The 24,337-nt window shown below is 35.2% G+C and overlaps 1 protein-coding gene across 3 annotated transcripts in view; it reads left to right on the top strand.

The window, feature by feature from the left end:
* The first annotated feature begins 6,655 nt into the window (after positions 1-6,655).
* The window catches only part of Pura (Puratrophin-1-like), a 254,730-nt gene continuing 237,048 nt past the window's right edge, over positions 6,656-24,337 (top strand). The window contains exon 1 of one of the 3 annotated variants that reach the window (XM_017633296.1): positions 6,656-7,488. In XM_017633296.1, coding sequence (XP_017488785.1) covers positions 7,342-7,488 — 147 coding nt within the window. In that variant the 5' untranslated portion in view covers positions 6,656-7,341. The remainder of the gene's footprint in view (positions 7,489-24,337) is intronic. The other 2 variants (XM_017633311.1, XM_017633318.1) reach the window with 2 other exon arrangements.

The following is a 24,337-nucleotide window of genomic DNA, read 5'->3' on the forward strand; positions in this document are numbered from 1 at the left end:
CTAATGCATGAAAATCCTAACCTCAAAAAAATCACCCGTTATTTGAAAAAAAAAAATTCGCACAAAACTTATGTCACATAAAACAAATATTTTATTGTCAACATAAGCAGACATCAAGTTTATTATTGTTGCCATATTTTTACTTCGCAGTTTATAGAAATTTTCGTTTGTTTACAGTGAGTAAGCGCCTTGCAAAAAAATATTGTATGTTACGTTATTCATTTATATACATACAAGTATGAATGTGCATTAGGGAGGTCCTTAAATGTAGGAGGCAAAATTTGTGCATCAGATTTCCTAAGCCTCAACACGAACACATATAAATTTTGGTCCCCATTGGAGACGGTTAAGGCGTGTCGCACAGGGGGTAAGTTCGGACTACCCTATGAAGACGTCTAATCCGACTCCAATCGGAACCAAAATTTATAAGTGATATCCTCACTTTAGTAGTATCGATTTTGGGTATTTAATGATATTTGTGACCGACGTATTAGCGATTGAGTGGTTGAGACTTAAAAAAATCGTTCATTTGATTTTTTAAGGACTACCCTAATGTACATATATATGTGCTCAACGCTAGAAGGTACGAAAATTTGCAGTTTCAAATTTCTATAGTACCAGCCGCGTTGAGCGAAAACTCAAAAAAAAGAGTGCAAATTGCGAAATATTTTGTGAACGGTTACAAAAAGGCAAATGAGTAAGGCAATTCGTTTCTTTTTTAGAACTAAATGTACACTGTACAAAAAAGATTAATTTCGAAGCAGAAATCGAAAAGTAAGTTTTGTCGTTAACACCCCTCACTTCAACCAGGGTTCTCGAAATCGTGCACAATCTTTATGCAGTTGGACAAAACCTTTTGACAAAATAGAAGACATCCTCCGCCCTGCTAAATTTAAGTTTACAGACTGCACGAAGTCATGCTCGTGTTTGGAAAATGGCTTTACCACTCAGATTCCCTCGAGGAACGATCAAGTTTTGGAAGCTTGCTCTAACCCGACTGGCTTATATAGTATTTACAGTGATGTATACTTGCAAGGACTTTCACTTATGTATATAAATTAGGATTTCTGTTGCCAGTTCAATGTAGTATGTTTCAAGCAGAGGTGGTAGCTATTAAGGCACACAAGCGCTGATCTCAACTTAAAATAAGGCAGTCGGACGAAAATCATCAGAATACTGCTTTGAAAAAAATCAGTATTTGGCACTCATATTTTTGCTAGCTTCTCCTACAATTTGTACATTTAAACCGTTGCCATTTTTCAGGCAAAAGTACCGGTACTTTCCATATCAGCTACCGGTTACAAAGTAAACATACCGCTCTGAATTCTGGCTGTTATGTATGAAAACGACCGGCAACTTTAAGATTTGTCAATGAAGGTGACAGATTGCCATGATATGGAGTAGCGTGGGCCGAAAATCCGCTTTTTTAGAATTTTGATTGGTAATAGCAAGAATATGGTCCATTATGCTTTAAAATAAAAATCTGTGTGAAATTTAGAATTTTTTGGTCAATATCCTAGGCTCGNATGTATGAAAACGACCGGCAACTTTAAGATTTGTCAATGAAGGTGACAGATTGCCATGATATGGAGTAGCGTGGGCCGAAAATCCGCTTTTTTAGAATTTTGATTGGTAATAGCAAGAATATGGTCCATTATGCTTTAAAATAAAAATCTGTGTGAAATTTAGAATTTTTTGGTCAATATCCTAGGCTCGTCCAAGTCCATCAAAGTTCAATATGCTCAAAAAATAAAAATTAATAAATCAATTAATTAATAATTTTTTTTACTAAAATTGCAATAATCTTTGAGGGTATTAGTCCAACATAATTTGGTATATGGACATTTTTTGTAGAGAATCGAAGTTAGCTAAAAAAAAATTTTTTTAGTACTTGAAATCTAATGGACTTGGGCAAGCCTAGGATATTGACGAAAAAATTTTCAAATTTCACACAGATTTTTTTAGAGCATAATGTACCATATTTTTGCTATTACCAATCAAAATTCTAAAAAAGCGGATTTTTGGCCCACGCTAATATAGAGCCTTTTGAGGCAGAACTGTGGTAACCAAATGCAAGTTCAGTGCACGATTGTTAAGACCTCGTATTTCAATATCGCTGGTGTCCGGGACTGACTAGCTTCTCAAATATTTTAATAAAAATTGCGATACTGCCATTCGTACTAGCGTTGTAAAAATTCAATTTTTGAGTAAGACGCAAAAACGCAAAAGCAAATTCTTAAAAGATAATTTACGCTACTTATTTTTATGTATATGTATAAATCTTAGAAAAATAAGAGAACTTTGAAAGTACACATTCGGGGAAAGAAACATTTCTGTCTGATAGCATTAAATCACAACTTTCTACAGAAATTTAGATTCACTTTTTAATTTATTGCATTTTTAATTTTTCTAGCGTGTACCTACGCTTTCCAGCAATTCGCTTCACCGTCAACTACAAATTATCTGAGTGCCATTACTGTTGTGTCAGCCACGAAAATTCTCATTCTAAACAATGCAATTGAGTGACAACCACCACTTAAAACACGACAAACAACAACAAGAACCATTCGCATAAATACAACATAACGATAAACAATAGTAACGGCAGCAACAATCAAATATACAACAACGGCAAACAAATAGCGACACCAATAGCAACGAACAGTAACAATGAAAATAAAGATTCGGAAGAAGTAACCATGAGTAAATACATACATACATACATAAATCAGTAAAATGTAGGGCTTCACGTACTCCACTTGCAATAGTCAAACAAACCCACTGTTCCCCGCACACCCCACACACCCCACACTCCCTCATCAACTGCACTCCTCGTCTCTGCTTACTAAAGTCTTACATTCCGAAGCTAGTCAGCTCCGATTTTGCATGCGCTGCACTCCGCTGCACATCAAGAGGCGGGCGTTTCAATTGGCCTCCGCTACGCTGGTGCGCTACGTACTCGTCCCCATCTACTTACTCGAATTTCGGCCTCCTTTTGAGTGCGTTCCAACGTCACTTACATAGCGTTGCACTGCTTATGTTTACTTGATTGTTAGGTACTCTAGTTATAGTTGATACCTACTTATTATCAGCTTTATTATTACTTTGCCTATTGGACGTTGAAATATTCTATGTAAGCAGTGCAATATTAACGAGTATGTACATACATACATACATATGTGGGTCCATATGTTTAGTGGTAAATCCGACTTTGTAGTAATCTCATCAGACATTTGAGCGCCGCCGTCGCTTCGGCACCACGGCCCCAATTTCACTGTGCGCGCAATTTTACCTTCCACGCTCTATTCTACATACTCGTACGTGTTTTGAGGCTCGCGTTTTGTACTGTATGTAGGAAATTGAGAGCATTCGTAGCGTAGACGCCTTTGACGTGAGGCGAGACTTTATTACAAGCGTTTGGTAGGCGAAAGGTGCACTGTGGTATAGTGGTTCTATATCTTAAGTCAATCTATATCTATATATACAACGGTGCAAAAATAAATAAGGACGCGACATTTCAGCAAGTTTTGCCTATTTTTCTTTTGTTTATTTAATTTTTATTATTTTTGTAAAAGTGTAACTCATTTCAAACTTTGTGCAAGAATTATAAAAAATCTGCAAAATTGCATCTAAATTTTGAAATTTTTAATAAAATGTTTCAAAAATTTTTCGGGTATGCAGTTTTATAACCCATTAAGTTCTAGTGTACTGAAGTGCAAGTTTTAAGTTGCGAAAAAATCTAAAAAAATTCTAACACAGTTTTTTTTTATATGCAAAAAAAATGCACATCACACATAAACTAAATATTTTTATAAGGATGTCAAACTAATTAGCCCAAAATATTTTTTTAGTAGGGTTGCCACCTGTTTGAAAAATTTAATTTATTAAATTGATGAGATAAATGAAATATTAATATATGGATATCAAACTAAAGAGATTTAAAAGGGCTTACAGCCGAAACTATTTTTTAGGAGAGTTTGCAACTGGCTAAACACACTAAAATTATTAAATTGAAAAGTTAAATTAAATATTACAACGTGGGTATAACCAAAGAGGTTTAAGAAAGTTTACTGCTGAAAATGTTTTTTACGAGGGTTGCCACCTGTTTTAAAAATTTAATTTTGCCAATTGAATAGATAAATTAAATATTAATATATGGGTATCAAAATAAGAATAGATAAATTAAATATTAATATATGGGTATCAAAATAAGAAGGAACAGAAAATATTTTTTCATATCCAAAGTTATACCTTTTCCTCTGAGGCTCGCTATCTAGTTAGGTATAGGGTAATCAATACATTATTCTTATGTTTTTCCTTATGCTCCACCTGTGATTCTCTATAGAGTTTTGTAAGTTTTTGTTGTTCCTGTTTTTGACTTATATATTACTTAATTTTAAACATTAACATATTGTAATTCTTTATTATAAGTTACAGTTGTACTATAAAAGATCATTGGGATCTTATTGTGCTAATGTTATGTTTTATAATAAATGAAATGAAATGAAATGAGAGTTGCCACCTGTTTGAAAAATTTAATTTATTAAATTGAAGAGATAAATTAAATATTAATACATGGATATCAAATTAAAGAGATTTAAAAAGGTCTTGCAGCCGAAACTATTTTTTAGGAGAGTTGCCAACTGGCTGAACAAATTAAAATTATTAAATTGAAAAGTTAAATTAAATATTACAATATGGGTATAACTAAAGAGGTTTAAGAAAGTTTACTGCTGAAAATGTTTTTAGGAGGGTTTCCACATGTTTTAAAAATTTAATTAATCGAATTAAATAGATAAATTAAACATTAATATATGGTATCAAAATAAGAATATATAAATTAAATAAGAAGGTCTAACAGAAAATATTTTTGCGGAGAGTTGCCAGCTGTTTGAAAAATTTAATTAACTAAATTGATAAGATAAATTAAATATTACAATTTGGGTATAAAACTAAAGAGGTTTACGGAAGTTTACTGCCGAAAATATTTTTGAAATGGTTTGCCACCTATTTCCAGAATGCAATTCAATTTAATTAATAACATAAGCAAAATGTTTCAATATGTGTGTCAACCGAAAGGTATTTAAGAAATCTTTGATTTAGAAATATTTTCAATTCAAAAATATAGCAATCAAATGAAACACTACAGCTGTCGGTAGCAGAGGAAACGGAAGGTCTCGTATGCATTGGAGAGTCAGGTTGACATTTCCAATTGACATCAGTCGGCATAGAAGAGAAACGACTGGCGTGCTGTTTTGGAGTCGGTCAAAATCGCTTAGACGGTTACAAGATTGGTACCAAATAAGAAGTGTTTGAGAAAGCTTTACTAGATAATATTTTTGAAAGATTTCCATCTATGCAAAAGCCGAACATTAAAGAGATTTTGAAGAAGAAAGATTTCGCATCATATTATCAAATGGAAACGCAACAAAAACAACATGGAAAAATAGTTCTGAACTAAAACGATGAATCCGCCTTTAATTTGACATCGAACGAACGATACAGATCTGATGGCGCGGTGTTCAATTTTTAACGGAAACATCTCCGAAAAAGGGTACGTAATACTTTTCTATCGCCGCAATTACTTCATGCTATAGAACTGATTAAAAAAATGTGCCCAGTGTGTCAAGAAAACTGATACCGTTTTCAACGGATTAGCTAAGCTATTTGGTCAAAGTAGCTCGCCGGCCTAAGCTAACCTAACATCCTTAAGTGGAAAGTTAGGAGATTTCCCCAAAATTGTGAATAAAATTAAGAGTCAGGCCGCGAGTTCTATCCGGATTTTTTGAATATGCGGCTTATCAGGATATGCGAATATACAAATATCTGATTAAAAAGTACAAATATCCGGATAATAAAATGAACGGATATTAACCGGGATATAGTGGTTTTATACGTATGCCGGAATATCCGAACGGATAGCCGGATTTCCGATTACACGGATAGACCTACAGCTCTAGTTAGAAGTTTAAAATTTTAATGCAAACTGTTCGGTACATTTTGTCCCACTGTACCGTAGCATGACAACAGACAAGCGTCAAGTTCCATTTCACTTTGTCCATGTTTCGCGTATTTTGTTGCCGTATGCGCACACGAACCGAATTATTTGCTGTTTATTATTATTATTACGGCTTTTCACGTTGTTGTTGTTGTTGTGATTGTTGTCGAGTGTGTTTGTTCTCCTTTTTTGTTATATTTATTTATTTTGCATGCCAAAAAATTCCTCTCTGCCCTACAAATAACAACAACTTTACAGGTACATACATACATACATATGTATGTAGGTGCATACTATCAACAACTAAGCCAACAGTAACAACAAAAGCAACTGATTGCATTAAATCCGCTATCAACTTACTACGCTAAGGTTGACAAGCAGCGCAGCATAAAAACGCAAGTGCGCGTGGGAGGTATTAGGGTCGATGTTGATGCGGGTGATATTGGCGGTAAAATTAGAGAGAGCAGTGAAGCAGGTGCTTTGTTTTGCATTTTGTCAATTAGACTGTCAATCAGTCCCGTCGTCATTTCGACACTTTATCAGCGAGAGTCAGTTGCGCCAGCCACGCCGCGCTCAGTATTTAGTATGTCAATGAGCCACCCAATGAGGCGGCGGGTAGGCAGCCAGCCCGGCCAGCAAGCCAACAAGCAAGCATGCCAGCGCCAGCGACAGTAAATCAACCAACCAACCAACCAACCAACCAACCGCAAGGTAGCGCGGCCAGTTGGCCCAACAGTCGTCACTCAGTAACTTCAGTCAAGTTAAACCGACCAGCCGCAATCGTAAAACACAATCGAAGTAATCGGGTTGAGTAAATTCAAATTGGCGCTGCGTTTCATTTGCAGGTAATTCGCGGGAAATTCTGCAATTGAATTAAGGAAGAGGAATGTTCAAATCTACTTAAGTGCAATTGAAGGAGTTCTAAGTGAAAGTGTGAAAAAAGTGTGCAATAAAACAAGTGAAGGCAATTAATTACTTAAATTGCCATTTAGATTGATTTGCAAGCGCAAAAATATTAAATTAAAGAAAAAGAAAAAAACGCCTACAATCCAACCACACAAATATTAGTAGCGTGGCGTGTTTGAGAGGAAGTAAGTGCAACGAAAATTTTAATTTATTTAGTGCATTCCAGTGTTTACGCTCCGGTGTTGTCCTTTCGCGCGTGCCGTTTGCGCTTTTGTGTTTTTTTTTGTTTTTTTGTTATCCTTTTGTTGAACGTGTGTTCACTATTTTCGTCCCGTTTTCGCATGTAATGGAACTTTCGTGTTCGTTCCACATCCAATCCATCATCTTTCCCCTATTTCACTTGTTTATTATCGTGTGTGTGTCTTGTGCTCGTTTCAATGTTTACCTGTCGCCCAGACCGCTTCAATAGCGGTGTTTTATTTCATCGCCTTTTTATGCTGATTTCAACATTTTGCAGTCGTATTGCGATGTCTCTTCGCCGCATCGATTCGCTGAAACGTTTTATAGATCGCATTCACAATTGGGTAAGTAGGAAAGTGTTTGGATGTGCGCATAAACCTATTAGCCTTAACCCTTCCAGGACCAAGGGGAAATATTTTAGTGAGTTTTTAGCAGTTTTATATACATATTCTTTTTTCGAATTGTCTCACATTCATTTAGCTATTTATTCTTTTCAAGAGATTTTATAAGAAATTAGTAAGTAAGGCTCATCCAAATAAAAATTTTATTTTTATGGAAAATTTAAACACAATTTTGTTTTAGACATTTTCTGGGAGAAAAACAATTTTTGTGAAAAATTAACAAATTAATAATTCAGAAAAAAAGAGTTCTTCAGGACAAAAATAACTTTACATAAATAAAAAAAAAAATACTAAGCTTAGAAACGAAGGTTTTTTTGAGCAAAAAATAATTTTTGCACTATAAATTATTTATTTTGGATTTTAGCAGAACATTTTTTTTGCTCAAATTTTTTACTATTTTTTAATGTAAAAAACTTTCTTTCCTTTCTTTATGAATCACATTTTGCAATTCAATTCTTGCGTTTTTTTTTTAATTAAAGGCTTATAGTTCTGAGAGGGTTAATATTGTAAAGAAATATAAACAGTTTGTAAATGTTTACGTACATTAGAGCGGGTCAATTTGTATGGAATGTTTTTTCGACTATGCGCATATAGCATAGAAGGATGCCACGTGCAATTTTAATCAAATATGACGAAGAAGCCATGTGTCTTAAATCAACTTGGAGTTTTCCAAATTGCGAAGACGCTCACTCCATCAAATCTGCGTACACCCTGTATTTTTTTTTTTTAATATTCACAATGTTTTGTAACCTATAACTTTTTTGTTATTTTTGTACAAAAACATGGTTCATTCTATAAATAAAACCATATATGTACTTACATAAATCAAGATTCCAAACTGTGTACAAAATTAAGGAAAATCTAACGAATTTTCATCAATATATTCAATAAAATTATTAAAAATTTTATGGAGATCAAAGCGACAAACTTTATGTGCGCTTATAAATAGAATCAAAATACCTTGTTTTGAAATGGAAATTTTCGGTGATTGTTTTTTGTTTTTACAGGTTAAGCGTAGATGTATATGCGTGTAAAAAAAAACACAGCTTTTGTTATACTATAAAACTGCATACCATAATTTTGTTAGAAAATCTGAGTAACAAATTTAAAATTTTGACGAAAATTCGTTTAATTTCCCTTAATTAACCGACTTCACAAAAAGGAGAAATATTATCAATTCGTCTGAATATTTTTTTTTTATATATGTTAGCGCTTAACTTTGCACCAAGTTAACCGATTTCTATAATTCTTTTTTAAAGGAAAAGTGTTGACGCACAGGTGGTCCCATTTTAATTTGGTTTAAATCCGATCATTGGATCATGAAGAATATAACGATAATCCTAAATTTTTATATGTGAATTAAAGTCGGTTTTGTTTTTTGCTTAAAAATTACTTGTTTTGTATACAGTTTGAAACTTTGATTGATATTGTTTAGTGTATAAACCAAGGCGACTACATATAAGGTGGTATCGATTGAACAAATACAACAATTACTTTTATTTTGTTTTTGCTTTTAGCGGGCCATTGTCAAAATTCAGCTATTCTTCCCCGAATGAAAAAGGGCGACAGAAAATGCAAACACTCTCACGTTCTCACTCACTCACTAACGAAATTCAAAATTTTGACAATCAAACGCTACTCACAGCTGATGAAACAACACCACCTTATATAAATTCGCCTTGGCATAAACCATATCTTTGTAAAAAAAAATAACAAAAAAATAATAAAGCTTGCAAAACACTGCAAATATTAAAAAAAAAAATACAAAAGGTGTACGCAGATATAGTGGAGTGAGTGTATATTTAGATCACTTTTTTCTGTGTGAAGAAAATGAAAACAAAACTCCGTCGGGTCCGCTGGGATATATAAGGTCCATTCAGTGTCAAAAAATTATTCCGAATTGTTACTAGTACTTGCAAGTTTTTACTGGAGATGCATTCAATAACCCAAAAAATTTGCAAGAGAGAGCGAATTCGAGAGCGTAACAACCCGAGAGTGCTGGAAATTTTCGCAAGTAAAAATTGTACTAGCAGAAATTTGCAGAAGATAAAAAGTAAGGTTATGTTTCAAATTCAAATGTAAACAAAGTGTTTAAGAGGCTAATTTGATGAAACATATTTAGTGAAATGAAAATATGGATGAACAATTTAAATCTATTGTATATATTTTTTTTTATTTTTATGAAAATATTCCAAAAGAAAAAAAAATAACAATAAAATTTTGCGCCAAAACTTAACCGTCAGAAAGTGTAAAAGTGGCGGTAAGTTGCAAGTTTTTACTAGTTTTGCGTTAAATAACTTTTTCTGATAATTTGCCTCGCCGCTTTGAAAGCTTTCCACCACTGATTTCTGATTCGAATGAAATTAAATACTGTTAAAAGTTTACCTTTTTCGCTCTTTTGCTTGCATTCCTAGTTGCTAACAAGCCAGTCGAGTTTTTATGCTGAGTGCAGTCCTTGGTAACCAAAGTGAAAAAATTTACATCCAACAATTACCTTAATTGATTTTTTTTTATGCGATTAAATAGTATATATTTTTTCACTTTCAAACTTCTTAGGTATACACATGCACACAAGTCCTGGTGCATACATATCTACATATACATATGTATGTATGCATACAAAGCACAGAAAAATTGAAAATGCAAAGCCTCTTCATAGTACGAGGCAGTACATACTCACATACGTGGGCATTTTGAAAAGTCAGTGACTTTTTGAATAAAATATATATTTTTCGGCAAAAAAAAAGATTTATTTTTCAACATAGTCTCCTTTTAGCTCAAAACATTTAGTCCAGCGTTTTTCTAATTTCGCGAGTAGAAGTTCGCATCCCAATTGATGTCTCTATTTTATGGTGACTAGACACGTGTGCACCCGGGCCTTGTCCTGATGGAACAGCAATTTTTCTTTTCCAAATGCGTTCGTTTTGCTTCAAATCCATGTAGACTCTGCTAAAAATCTCTGAATAATATTTTACAGTGGTCGTTTTACGCTTTTCAAGGTTTTCAATGTGAATGATACCGCGTGCATCTCAAAAAACTGCGGTCATGACTTTATTAGCCGAGAGACCCAGTTTGGCCTTCATTGATACACTTTTTGATTGTTCCTTGGTCTCTGGTGTATTGTTGTGGATTCATGTTTCGTCGTTCGGATTTCGACTTTCGCTTTTATAATCGAGTGTAAGCAAGCGCGGCATCCATTGCGCCGATACCTTTTTCATATCCAAATATTCATGCAAAATGTGATGCACCTCCTCAGTTCAGATGCCTACAGCATCAGCCACCGCACGCACTTTCATTATCCGATCGTCCAGTATCATTACACTGATTTTATCGACGACTTTAGGCGTGACGCCCCCCTTTTGGACGACCTGAACGTTCGGAGTCCACACACGACCACCACGGAACTCAGTAAACCACTTTATAGCCATTGAAATTGATGGTGCACAAATCCCACTGTACTAAACAAGCCTTTCCCTGCTTTCGGTAATGTTTATCAACAAAGGGAATTAATTTTTTTTCCATCTTGGTTACAATTTACGGCTGTCAAACACAAACTAAATGTCAAAGCTTACTCAAAATTTTCCAGCAGTTTTGCGTTTAAAGATACTGCGCGGGAAATTAAAAAAGTCACTGATATTTCAAGTTGACCTCGTCTTTTTACATTTTTTTTTTGTATGGGTATATATGCACATTAGGGTAGTCCAAAAACGCATGTTAAAAAAAAAACAGAAAACCATTTAGAAGTCGCTCAAAGCGCTCAAAGTTGTCCATGTACGAAAAAATGCGTCACTTAAAACTTCTAAAGGAAATGCAACTATTCTCCTTGCAGCAACCAGATTTACGTGTATGTTTGCAGCCCTGTTTTGTACGAACCTTGTCCCACTATTTTCTTTTCAATTCAAAATTCAACAGATTTATTCTTCTACTAGTAAAGAAAAGCATAATAAAATGGTGGCCCTTTTTTCGCCAATGACGCCTTTTTTGCGACTTTCTGAATATTCTCAACGGCAACACTGCTCCCATTAATAATATCCAATTGTTTATGTAACCAATTTTTTTATTCATAGTAACTATAGATCCACCAAACACCTCTAAAAATGATGTTTTTAGAGGTCCTATAAAAACAGTTGTTAATAATTAGGTATTATTATTGGAAGCTTCCTGAAGAGAATCGAAGTTTCCCGATCGAAAAATATTGATTTTCAAGAATTCCATACAAAATACATGGAAAAATTTGAGCGCTTTGAGCGACCTCTAAATATTTTTTGATTTCGAAAAAAATGTATAATTTTTTTGGTACAGAACAATCCTAGGGTGTGAGAGCATTAAAATTCCGACTTTACTTTTTTTTTTTTTGGCCACCCTAATGACATTCTAGTACGGCTAACTGCGTCAACTAGCGTGACTAGTGGCAATTCTTTCGCTGATTTAGTGCAATGACTTTTCTACCCTTAATCATGACAAGCTATTCTGGCCGAGAGCGTTGAGTGCAAATATCCTTTTGACTATCGTTTTAACGCCTTCCATATACATATGTATATACTTCCGTGTAATCATTTACATACATATGTATGTACTTAACATTTGCTCCTTCACGACGCGGCAGCTATTAAAACCTGTGTCTATGCGCGCAGACTGTCGGCCATCAATTTCCGTTTAGCAAAATTTGCCTTTGAAGGTGCGGCTGACTGACAACTCCTGCGAGCGACAGTTATTCCAGAGGGAGTACTGTAAATAGAAAGTGCTTAAAAATAGAGTTACTTTTATGAGTTCGAAGTGAATGGAATGATATTTGAAGCTTGATGGATTCCGCGAATGCTTCCACTGTATTTTTGATTCGGATTTATTTCGAACCCAAAAAGACGCCACTTATAAAAACAATTCCATTACTTAAGAATATTAAAATTAAATTAGTGAAATTTTTTTTATTACTTTCGAGTCGGCAAAAAGTTGAAAATATTTGGCATTTTTGTTGTTTTGCATTTCTTGTAATTCCTTTTCGTAACGCCTATGCAAACTGAATTCGAATTTTTATTATTTTGTTCGTTTATTTTTTTTGTTTGGTGTCGGTTGGTATGCCAATTGGTGTTAATTCGATGCGGCCAGCTGATGTGCAACTATTGCAAATTCCAGGCAATGTGATGCGCCACACAAGCATTGAAAAAAAGAAAAGTAAAAATGTAAAAATGAAAACAGTAATGAAAGCAACAACACACAATTCGTAGACGGCATAGTAACGAATGAGTGAAAACAATGTGGGTGCCGCCGCTTCGGTTGCACGTTGAATGCATGCAAATTTTTGAATTTTTAAAATGCCATTAATAATGCAAAGACAAATGAACACTCTCATAGATATACATGTACACATGCGAAAAAAAAATCAGATACAACGAGTAGTGAACATACTTTTGATTTAATGGCATAGGTAGTGCTTGAAAAAATCAATAGCCATAATTGAAAGTTAAAAAAAAAAAATTGCAAACGAACCGTTGTGGCATAGTAAATAGGCAATAAAAGTTGAAAAGTAATAAGCTTTGTATTCCGAAGGATAAGTTTTAAAGGTAATCAATAATTTTTAAGTTTCAAAAGTCATACAGATAATAAACTTTTCACAGTACATAGACTGTAACTGTAAACTGAATATACTATGAACTTCAGACAAGGTTAACCTGCGGTGTGCGACAAAATAGCTGGTACTCTCGCAAAATGATGACCCCATTGTGGTGCACTCAAGGGATGCACAGCGAAGCGTCTAAGAATGTCGGAGTATTCTAGATTTATAAATTCTCTCGTTAAAGCTGTAAGGAACGGTTTAATCTTAACCGAGAGGGTATACGATCTATCAGTGGATACCTGATGGAACACTGCAAGGCTACGGTGAAGTCTCTGTGGCTTTCTAAGGTGACGAAATAGAGGTTTTATGAGCTAAGAAAACTCCAAAGTAATAATATACACTTGCCCAAATACTATACATAAGTTTTATTAGGTTTATAAACCTTGTAGTACGAATAGCTTCTTAGTCCAGAATCTGGAACATGACACCTTCCAAAGAGGTTAACTTTAGCCTAGGGTAGGTTAGGTTAAAGCGACTGCCTTCACACAACGTAGTTAGTTGTTCAATGTCTGGTTATCACTCCCTCCCAGTTAAAAATCATTATCGACAATTTCGACATCAAGCGCCCCTCAGATCCAGTGAGCTCATTGTGATACCAATTAGTAGCAACGAGAAGTAGGTCCAGTTGGTTTGGTTAACAAAGTGCTAGAATTCATTCGGACAAAGAGATGGTGGTGAAATGAGCGTCTTCTCGCCCACGAAAGGGCAGGGCTGTGATAGAGGTAGTGTTCCATATTCTCGATTTCGTCCATGACGGGGCAAATTCGGTACAAAACATTGGCCAGCAAGCCCATTCTGCTAGCATGTCTTTCCGTTAAGCAGCGGCATGTAATAACACCAGCTTTAGTAGAGGGCATTCCAACCGAATGAGTTCGTTGAATCTTTACCTGTCGAGTCTGGTCCCTAAAGTGGGTTCCATCATCTTTTATTTGCCTTCTCGACGATGCTTATCTTGAGCCACGGCTAGCAGGTACATAGCGGTATGTCCGCCGTATGAGAAGAGTTGACGTCAGGCTAGATGGCTCTCTTCAAGCGCAAGTCATTCGCTACTCTGTTACCTTGTATATCTCTGTGGCCTGGCCACCACATAATGTGGATAGTATACATTGAAATTAACTCGTTGAGGAGTTTCCTATATTGCATCGCAATTATTTATGAGGTTTCACAGTGACTTAATAACTGCTTGGCTATCGGAATATTTTGGTGTATCCCACTCCGTACTTTTAGATTTAGTTTAGAGCTATCCATATAGAAGGCTGTATCTGTAGTTTTCTTTGAGGCCCCAGACCGAATCATCCCGCCAATCCTACCTCGAGGGGGTTCGAGTGAAGAACTTGTTCTCGAGCTCCAGCGCTGGTGCTGTGCAGTCTGGAGACCTAAACGTTTGGAGGGAATTCTCAATGGTTAGCTCAATAATTCTAGAAAGGTAGCAGTGCTCGCTAAGTACTTAATTGTTCTTCATATCAAGTTTGGTCGGTTGGCTCTGTGGTTAAGTTTACTTGTATAGCCCGCTGTACCTATTGATAACCATATGTATGGCAGATATCTGAGTTCTATAGATAACAGGCCACAGGTATTTTGCTCGAAACTATGTTGCGGAGGGATACCCACGAATCGATCTAACCGCGGCCAGATGGGATTTATATCAGGTCAAGTCAGTCAGTATTGTAAAAAAAAACAGGATTTTCTGCCCGAAGGCGAACCAAAGAAGTTCACAAGACTGCAGCTCTTAATTGCAGTGTGCGTTTAGGCAGATCACAGCCCGATTGGAATACATGCGGTGAAACTTAAGGAACCACCTCAGCCCTATCTCTTTGTCTGTTCAGCTTTTGCATGGCTGTGGTTTGGTAGAAAATTCAACTCAGATAGGAGTCTCTGACTAATGATAAACTTAATTTTAAATTGTAAAATAAGTTAGTTTGTAGAAGGTTTTTTTATGTACAAACAGATTAATTTGAGCCGATGGACGATCAAAAGCGACATTAAGTTTACAGTCTCACCGACCACGGTATCGCAGCAGGCATCTAGCTTGGAAAAAAATTAACCCTCTCTTTTAGATAGAAGTTTATGCCATTGAAATAAGTCGTAGGTAGTACGCAGAAGATGGGAAAGCGAGCAAAGATATCAACATACCCTTTGACAGGGATCACCTTTATCGCATAGCAAACGATTTCGCCCCAAAGCTGATGTCAGTCTGCCATCAGCTTTTAATACCAATCCAGATACCGTGTTTACCTCATTTAGATCACAGTACGATGACGGACAGGAAAAGCGCTGCATAGGGATTCTAAGGCAGATAATTTTGTTTTGGGCTGCCAATAAGAAATGTTACGCACTCTATAGCAGGCCACTACAGGGTAATGAAACATTTGTCATACCTGGGAGTTGTATGTTCTGACCAGTGCAAATTTCGTTACGAGGAAAAAATAAAGTAGAACAAATTATATGCCATCTTTGAGATGCTAAAAGGCTAACCGCATATACAAACATGGGACCTAACTGACACTTCGTTGGTGAAACTCGCCTGACTAAGGACTAGAAACTTTACCCCACTGTAAAATAAAAAAAAAAAAATTGGGAAGAGATGCATCCAAATCTAGTTGGAGTTTGAGTACACGTACCTACATATATATGTTAATAAATTAAAGGTCGTATTATGATGCAAACATTTCTTTCATTGCCCATACTTTTCATGTGTTTTCAAACATTAGCTATTCTATAACTAAAATCCTTTAGTATTCAATACTTTTGCTCCCCCATTATTGTTAGCCCTTAAAATGTATTTAACGCGAATGTCACAAAATGCAACAATTGCTATCTGTCTGTCTATCAGTTAAGTTGTCAGAGTATTGTAGACTACAACTGGCTGTTGACAAGCGAATTCACACAATTGTCAGTAGGCGGCGAAAACCAGAATAAAGATAAGGCAAATATAAATTGTTTTCTTTTTTTCTTTACTTTGGCCAAAAGTCAAATTATCCACCCTTCTAATTGGTATGTTAAGACAATATTATTCACACACAAGTAGCGATAAAGCGAAACATGAAATTTATATTAAACGAATTAAGTGAGGGTTCCGAGCAGAAAAGTCGGAAAAACTACTGACTTTTATAAGCAATTTACTAAAAGCTTTACGTGAGGGCTGAAACTACATAAAATTGTATATATGTATGTATGTACATACATAAATATTTTTTTCATCTTTTGCATGTAGATTTTGTGATAGTGACAGTAATTTTTTTTTTTGGTTATAGTTTAGTCCCGGACTATTTATAAGCGGCATGAAGAATGATGCGACTAGCTAGCGCAATGTCAAATGGATTTTGATAAAAAAAAAGTTTGTGTATTACCCAGTAAAGCACTCAATGAGTTTTATTAGAAAGAGACTTCTCCGGGGTTCATATGAAGTGCTCGTATTTACCCAAGTTAATTGTTTCGTGTTAAATTATCAAATGGAAAATTTATATATACTAACTTTGGGTACCAAAAACGAGCTAGATGGTTCAGAAAGTTTCCAATGAACGATTTTCTGAATTAATTACTGTTTTTACTATAAAATAAAAATTAAAACACAAAATATTAAAGAACTGTCTTAAAGCTTCTGTTAGTATCAGGGACGATAATCATAATTAAAATCACTTTTTAATTTAATTTTTTAAAATTTTTTATTTTATTTGTTTGCTTATAATAATAATTATGTAGAGTTTTATTTTTTTTACTTAACCGACATTATTATAATTTTCAACTCAAAAATAATGATTATTTAAAAAACTTTAAAGGCAATATAGACGTAACCAATCCAAATTTTGACCTTCAAATTTTGACATTTATTCCCTTTATTTTAGTGTCGCTGTCTATGTATGAAGTGAGAAAATAACACTCAGTAATAATTATTATATCTGAGCGATATTCGAGCCCTAACCGCCAAAATAACGTAAGCGATATTTTTTCAAAATTTTATTTTTGATGCAGAAATACATCTAGATACCCTAGGAACATTTCTGCATCAAAAATAAAATTTTGAAAAAAATTTCGCTTACGTTATTTTATTTTACTACTAAATTTATTTTATTACTAAAAATGTGCAAGAAAGTATGGGGAAATGCTTTCTTGCCGAGTCATACCATTAGGTATGTATGTACATATGTATGTATGTAGACACCGGTAAAAAAGATAATATTGCTAAATTACGTAATAATTATAGATAACAAATTCAATAAGAACGTTTATGTGCTAAAGTTCTCCATAACCATTTCATTATGAACATAACATTATCGAAAATAAAGTCGATAAACCATCGATTATGGTATCCTTTAATTTTTATGCATAACTAACCTCTCGATTGTGATCAAATAATTTCCGTAATAGACTCACTGGCTTACTGGGTTAATTTCTGGATTAGGTTTACGTATGCATGTATGTACATAAGTTTTATGTAGTTCTATTAAGGGCTGTTCAAGGAAACAAATTAAAAGGATATCGCCCGCTCTCTTGTCCATCGGTAGGTGTGTTATGTTATTTTACACTAACTTTGTCGCAATGCTGTCGCGGCTGTTGTATTTACTATGTATAAATCGAATACATAGATAACAGTATGTGCATATGTGTGTATGTATTTAGTGCAACGCAGTGCAGGTTTTTACGATAACTAAAACGGCAACGCCTTTTTAACAATTCATTAAACTTTTGGCTCACATGATTGTTTAGTATCGTGGCATTGTTGTTGTTGTTGTTTTTTTTATTTAGTTAGTTGTGGTTTATCTGTATGTTAGTATGTGCCTATATTCATGGCTTTGTGCGTTGTTATAGACGCTTTCGTTCGCAGCTATACTTGTTGTTACTATTTGAGTCATTCTCGCCTGCTTGCTGGTCATGTCATTTTACCTGCTGCCTGCATTCGCTATTTATTCATTCATTCATTCATATACATACATATGTAGACATCTTTTCAGTTCATACCGCTTTACTCATGCGCCAAATTCATTCATGCATTCATAGATATTCGTGTGCTATGGCGTACAGTGGGATTTCGGCGGAAAAAATAGGTTCTTTGAACAGTCAATTCTTTTAAGTATTGGTTGATTTAGCAATGTAAAACAGTTTTTGAATAAGAAAGTATCATTACAACTTTTTAAAAAATTGGATATTTTATACAAAATAAAAGTAACCGATTAGATACTGAAAATACCCTTCTAATTAATTTTGCATTTTTAAGCTAACAAAGTTAGAAGCACGAAATTTAGGGATCTGGTCGATTGTATGTATATTAGTAATAATTTTTGCAAAATTTCGAGGAAATTCAAGGACAAAATTTTAAAAGGACATTTCCAATATTCATTAGCCTTTATGCACCAAAAAAATCTGCTGTAATTCTACAGCATTTTCTCTTTAATTTGATACCCATACTGTGTTTCTACCTTGCACTGAACTTTTTTCAAAATTTTTTGAAGTAAACATTTTTTTCAAATTTCCAAGTAATTTAAAAAAAATCTGAGAAAAACTAAAAAAAAACAGTTTAACCATATTTGGCGCACAATGTATGCATACAAAAGATATACATTATTAATGCCGACTTTGACACTTTTTATGAACAAAACCTTTGTTCCCTCGTTCTCCCTACGTCTTCTAGCTACAAAAAAAATTAAAGATCGGAATCTTGTCTTTCGATTTTTGAAAAAAAAAAATGTTGGCTGATATTTCCGACCTTTAACGCAACCTCATATAATAATGATGGCATTTACGGTAAATATTTTTAAGACTTTTTGAGGTTAGGTTTGTATGAGAGGTATGCTTTGAAATAAATCGATTACACCCAATTTTTGAGAGTTCACACATAACCTTATTGAAAACATCTTGACCAAAATTTCTTAGTCATATATTCATTGGTGTACTTTTATGGCCTTTTTAAGGCCTTTTTGGGGTTAGGTTCGTATGGGAGGTATGCTTTGAAATAAACGTAATTTTTTTTGGTGTTCACATACAACATTCTTACAAACATATGGGCAAAATTTCGGACTCATACACACATACATATCTATGTATATTCACCGGTGTACTTTTTATATAATTTTTAAAACGTTTTTGAGGTTAGTTTTGTATGGAAGGTATGCTTTGAAATAAATCAAGCACACCAATTTTTCGTCTCCTCTCTTGATTTATGTCCAGAAATGTTGCATACGGAAAATTTAGGTTCTTCGCCGGCTCCTTCTATTTTTTTTGCGAAAAAATTGTATGGGGCTGTACCACTGTGCGGCGCTTGGACAAAGCACACTTGCATAGACACTACATAAATATAAATTTTTCCGTTTTTACGAACACATATTACATAGTAGATAGTCGGCAGCGTATGCCTCGCCGCCCTCTAAAACTACCTGCCGCTTGTAAATACATACTTACGCTTGCTGGCCTGTCATGTTGCATGTTTGTATACTAAGTATGTACTGTACATTTCCGAATGTAAGTTTTATTATTTTCCTTCGCGGCCAACTTCCTTTTCATTATTTTGTTTTTCCGCTTTCATTCGTATTTCCTTAGCATTTCATCAACTTTTTTTTTTTATTATTATTCATATACGCCGATAGTTGGTCGTACTGCGTTGTGCGCTGAGCTTAGTGGAAAGCCATATTTTGTGTTTGCTTACTTGGTTTTTTGTTCAGTTGTTGGGAAACTCGCGAAACTCTCAGTCGTCTAGTCTATGACTAGTGAGTGTCTAGTAAGTATCTAGCGTGAACAGATACATATGTATGTATGTACCTCGTAGGATCGATACGAGCACAGCTATAAGTAAAGTCGTACAGCGATACGTCCCTCAGCGCCATGAGGGGACGGTTATGCGCAGTCAGTCGGTCCGGTCAGTTAGTGCGGGCGTTTAAGTAATAATCACACGTTGCCGCATAACGCGGATGGTCGATCGGTCGGCTACAGTGAGCGCTACAAACATACAAACATACATCGCCGCCACAGCTGATGTGAGTTTGGAAACTTGCGCGAAAAAAAAAAACAAAATTTGCATTCCAAGGCTATAAGGCAATCGAAAAAGTTGCATTCGAATTTAATTCCCGTGCATAAATATTATTAGTGAATCATTTTTTTTTATCCAGTGCGCGGTTACAAAAGTGCGTTCGATTTTTAGTTAGTTAAGTGCTTTGGCAAATACATATATGTATGCATGTTGAGTGAAGTGCATCGAAGAGTATTGCAATACACGGCGCAGTGTTTTAGTTTGAGCGGGCGCAGTCGACGGAGGTCGGTAAGGTTGTGCCAAAATACAAATTCATAAGTGAACGCCATCATCTCCGGTATGATCGCCATTACCGCCACAGCCACCGCCATAGCCACCGCCATAGCCACCGCCGTCGTCATCGCCCGGAGCAATACCTAGCTATATGTATACGTAGGCATGCAGCTCCATTGCAGCCGTGGCAACGTTGTGGGCCAAAGAGGCCGTCTGCGCGAAGAATGCCAGGTTGAATTGGCCGCCTGACCGAGCTGGCCGACAGGCTGTGGCCGTGCAACCAGTGCATGGGCGCATTTGTGTATTTTATTTTATTTCATATTATTCGACTTTTTTCTTCTATTATTGATAGATTGCATGTTGGCGGTTTCCGACGTGACCTGGCGTTATGCAAAATGTTCAACGAAAAGTAAACAAACCAATGTTGCGAAAACATAAAATGAAAGTAATGCGAAAAAAAGATTGAAATTAAAAATATGTATTGAAAAGAGACTGCATAACTCTAATAATATGTAATAATGAAAGTGCATGAAAAAATATAAAGGGGAAAACAAAAGCACAAATTAAATTTAAAAGGAAAAAACAACGTCGACTTGGTATGTGAAAAGTAAAAATGGAAAAACTAAAGCTTTACACACAACGCTATATGTTGTTGTTGTAGCGGCATTACTAAGCCCCGCCTAGTCAGTCATTGTCGTCAAGTTCAACTAACAGGCCCAAGAAATGGGCTGATTTGACGTGGTTGGAACGAAGGGAGACGGATGTTAGTTGAGTGGGATTGAGGTGGCATGTGAAGAGGTAGTTGGTGTGGTGCGGGGAGTCTGCACATGCCAGACCCTCACAAAGGTAATTGGGGTCGAGCCTGGATAGGTACCAGTTAAGACGGCCACACTATACAGACTGTAACTGATAACAAAGTAACGCGGTTTTCTCTCTTGGTAGTCAAAGCTCCGTGTCTGCGATTGGTGGTGATGTATTCGAAACGATGCCCCCACATGCCTGGGCGGAGCCTTTTCCTCATTTCGGCCTCACTGTGCAATTGGTGCTCAGGCGACATCAGAATTCAACCTATCACTGTCCGGAGTGCGGAGTTCTGACAAGTCTGAAGCTTTGTCCACTACATCAAACTAGTCCCCGGTGACCACATAGGCGCAGCATGCGCGGAGAGGGAGAGCAGGCTATCAGAATTGGTGTGCCATCAACGTAAATACCTAATGGAAGCCTGACCCCCTTCGACAAGGTGGTGAAGAGGGTCGCCGGTGTGGGAGAGTGTTACGCTCCTCACAATGAAGAAGCGAGAAAGTTCATTAAGCTTTAGCTAGCTTGTTTCTGTGATGCAAATGTGTTTCTTATCAACAACTTGACCTCCTGTCTATCCCTCCAGGATAAAAATCTCACATGAACACATGTATCTATATATATTTCAACGAAACTCTGGGTTTTCTCTTACCTAGTTAAGGCCGCTGATTTATTTCTATAAAATGATTTCCTATAATCGAGCTGTGCCCAACGGCGTCTGAAATTCACGATTACAAAATTTCAAAAAACTTTCATCATACCCGTATTGAAGTACGGCGCAGAATCATGGACGATGACATCACCTAGTTAGGCGGTTCTTGGAGTGTTCAAGAGTGCCATTCCACGGAAGATTTATAAGCTTTTGCGTTGGCGAATCTGAATACCGCAGGCGATGAGTTGTTTCAGCTTAACAACGTTCTAGACATACAAACGTAGTACAGTATTCGACGCGGTACCCGCGCAGGTGATAGCAGAGCTACAAAACCCTTCTTGTTTTTGTTGGGCATTGCATATTTATGCGCCATATCAAAGGACCCTATTGATGAGAGATTTTTGACGAACCAACAATTGCGTAGGAATGTCCCAAAACTCACTTTTTGTGTATTGCAACATGTTACTTTGTTTGATGGAACTATGGAAATTTTTCGGACTTATTTCTTTGATGGTGGTCAAATTTCAATAAAGTATTATCCCTCTGAGGACCAAGAAAAATATACTACTCAAAGCTTTTCTCCAATCATAAGGAAAACTGTAAGCTATTTGGCTATTTTAATAATCAAGTTTTACAAATAAATTCTTATAACAAAACTAGGAAAATAAAAAAAAAAACTTGAAAAAATATATGTATTTGCATACACACATGTGCGTAGACAAAAATTAGTTATGGAAAATACCAAATTTGTAGAAAAAATTAGTTCTTAGAAAATTTTTCTTAAAAAAAAGTGCTCTAAGCAAACAATCCTTTAGAAAAAATTATTTTTAAAGAAAAAAAGGGTAATTTATTTTGGAACAAATTTCCGTCATCATTACACTGAAGATGGCACAATGCCGAAACCGGTTTGTCTGCAAACCAAACTTGGCAAGGGATGACGGAAATTTGTTCCAAAATAAATCATCTTACCACCCTGTCGGAAAAATCAACCAACACCAACACAAAAAAAGGGTACTTAGAAAAGCATTTCTTTAGAAAAAACTTGTTTCTGAAAATAACTACCAAATCCCGGAAAAAATATCCAAACAGAAAAAAACGGAAATAAATAGTTTTACCAAAACAAGGTTAATTAAAAAAAACACATGGAAAGTAATAGATTTATAGAAACAAAAAAACTTATAAAAATTTTCTTTTTAGAAAGAAACGCTAAGGTAAAAAATTCACTTAACATTTATTTAGAAAATGGTAGAAACATATCCAAGCAGAAAAAAATTGGAAATAATGATTTTTTTTCCAAAACTAGGAAAAAACAAATTAAAAAGATAGTTTTGGAAAGAAAATCACATTTAAGAAAAAAAACTTAAAAAAAAATCACATTTAAGCAAAAAACTTTTTAAGAAAAACCATCTTAAGAAAAATTAGATAACTAACAAAAAAAACTTTAGGAGAGAGAAAGTGGTGATTTTTAGAAATTTTATTCAGGCAAAATTTTACTCTGAAAATAACTTCACAAAATTTGAAAAATTATGCAAAGAGCAAAAAATTTTTTGTGGGGAAAAAGTATTGTAGGAAAAAAAAAATTCGGGAAATTGAATTGTAAAAAACAGTTTTTTTTCATTTTCTTTTCTTAAAAAATTCAAAATTTTTACCGCCTCAATTGTAGGCTGAGAGGTCCCGTAATGGTTAACATCTGATAGTAATCAAAAAAGTTGATGGCCTTAAGTACGGTTTGATTAAGAAGAGGTTCAAATAACAAAAAAAGTAATGACCTAAATACTTACTTCCGTAATAAAATAGTGCCTTGCTACTTCCACACTACAGATCTTTTATACTCGTAACAAAAAAAAAACAACAAATTTCAATTAACAAACGTGGCAACTGCAATTATTTGATCACAGATTGGCGTAAGTTGCATAATATCATAATTGAGGAAAAAAAAATCAATGTGCATAAAGATTAACATGGAAAAGTAATCGGAAAAGTGGCACGTCATGAAAATCGTTAAGCGTTTGTATAGTCGAAAATCATCGCCAATCAAGCAAATGCCAGCAGCAAGTTAACGCAGACAAATTTTCACAATTATCAAGTGTACATACATACATATATGTATGTACTNACATATCAATTTTAAAAATCGGCCGTCAAATAACCAAGTTACAACGAAAAAACCATTTCGGCTGTATTTCGGAGGGTTAAAAAAAAAATAAAAAATTTTTTCCAGAACCCTCTCAACATAATCTTTAAATTTAGGGGCGGACATTAGCAACTTTTTTTTTTTGTATGGGGACCGACCCAGTCTAATGTACTGCTAACTAAATACATACAAACGAGTCGTTGTGTGTGCGTGTGCGTGTGCGCGCATTATATGAGATTTAAATCAATTTTTCAAATCGCTTCAGCATCATCCAACAGCAATTGCTACGCATTTCTTTATTCAACCGTCTGCTCGCATGTTGCACACACGTCATTTGCATTTGCAATTGCCACAGCAACA

Source organism: Rhagoletis zephyria, unplaced genomic scaffold (genome assembly GCF_001687245.7).
Source record: "Rhagoletis zephyria isolate East Lansing unplaced genomic scaffold, Rhagoletis_zephyria_1.1 Rzeph_scaffold_00104, whole genome shotgun sequence".
Taxonomy (NCBI): domain Eukaryota; kingdom Metazoa; phylum Arthropoda; class Insecta; order Diptera; family Tephritidae; genus Rhagoletis; species Rhagoletis zephyria.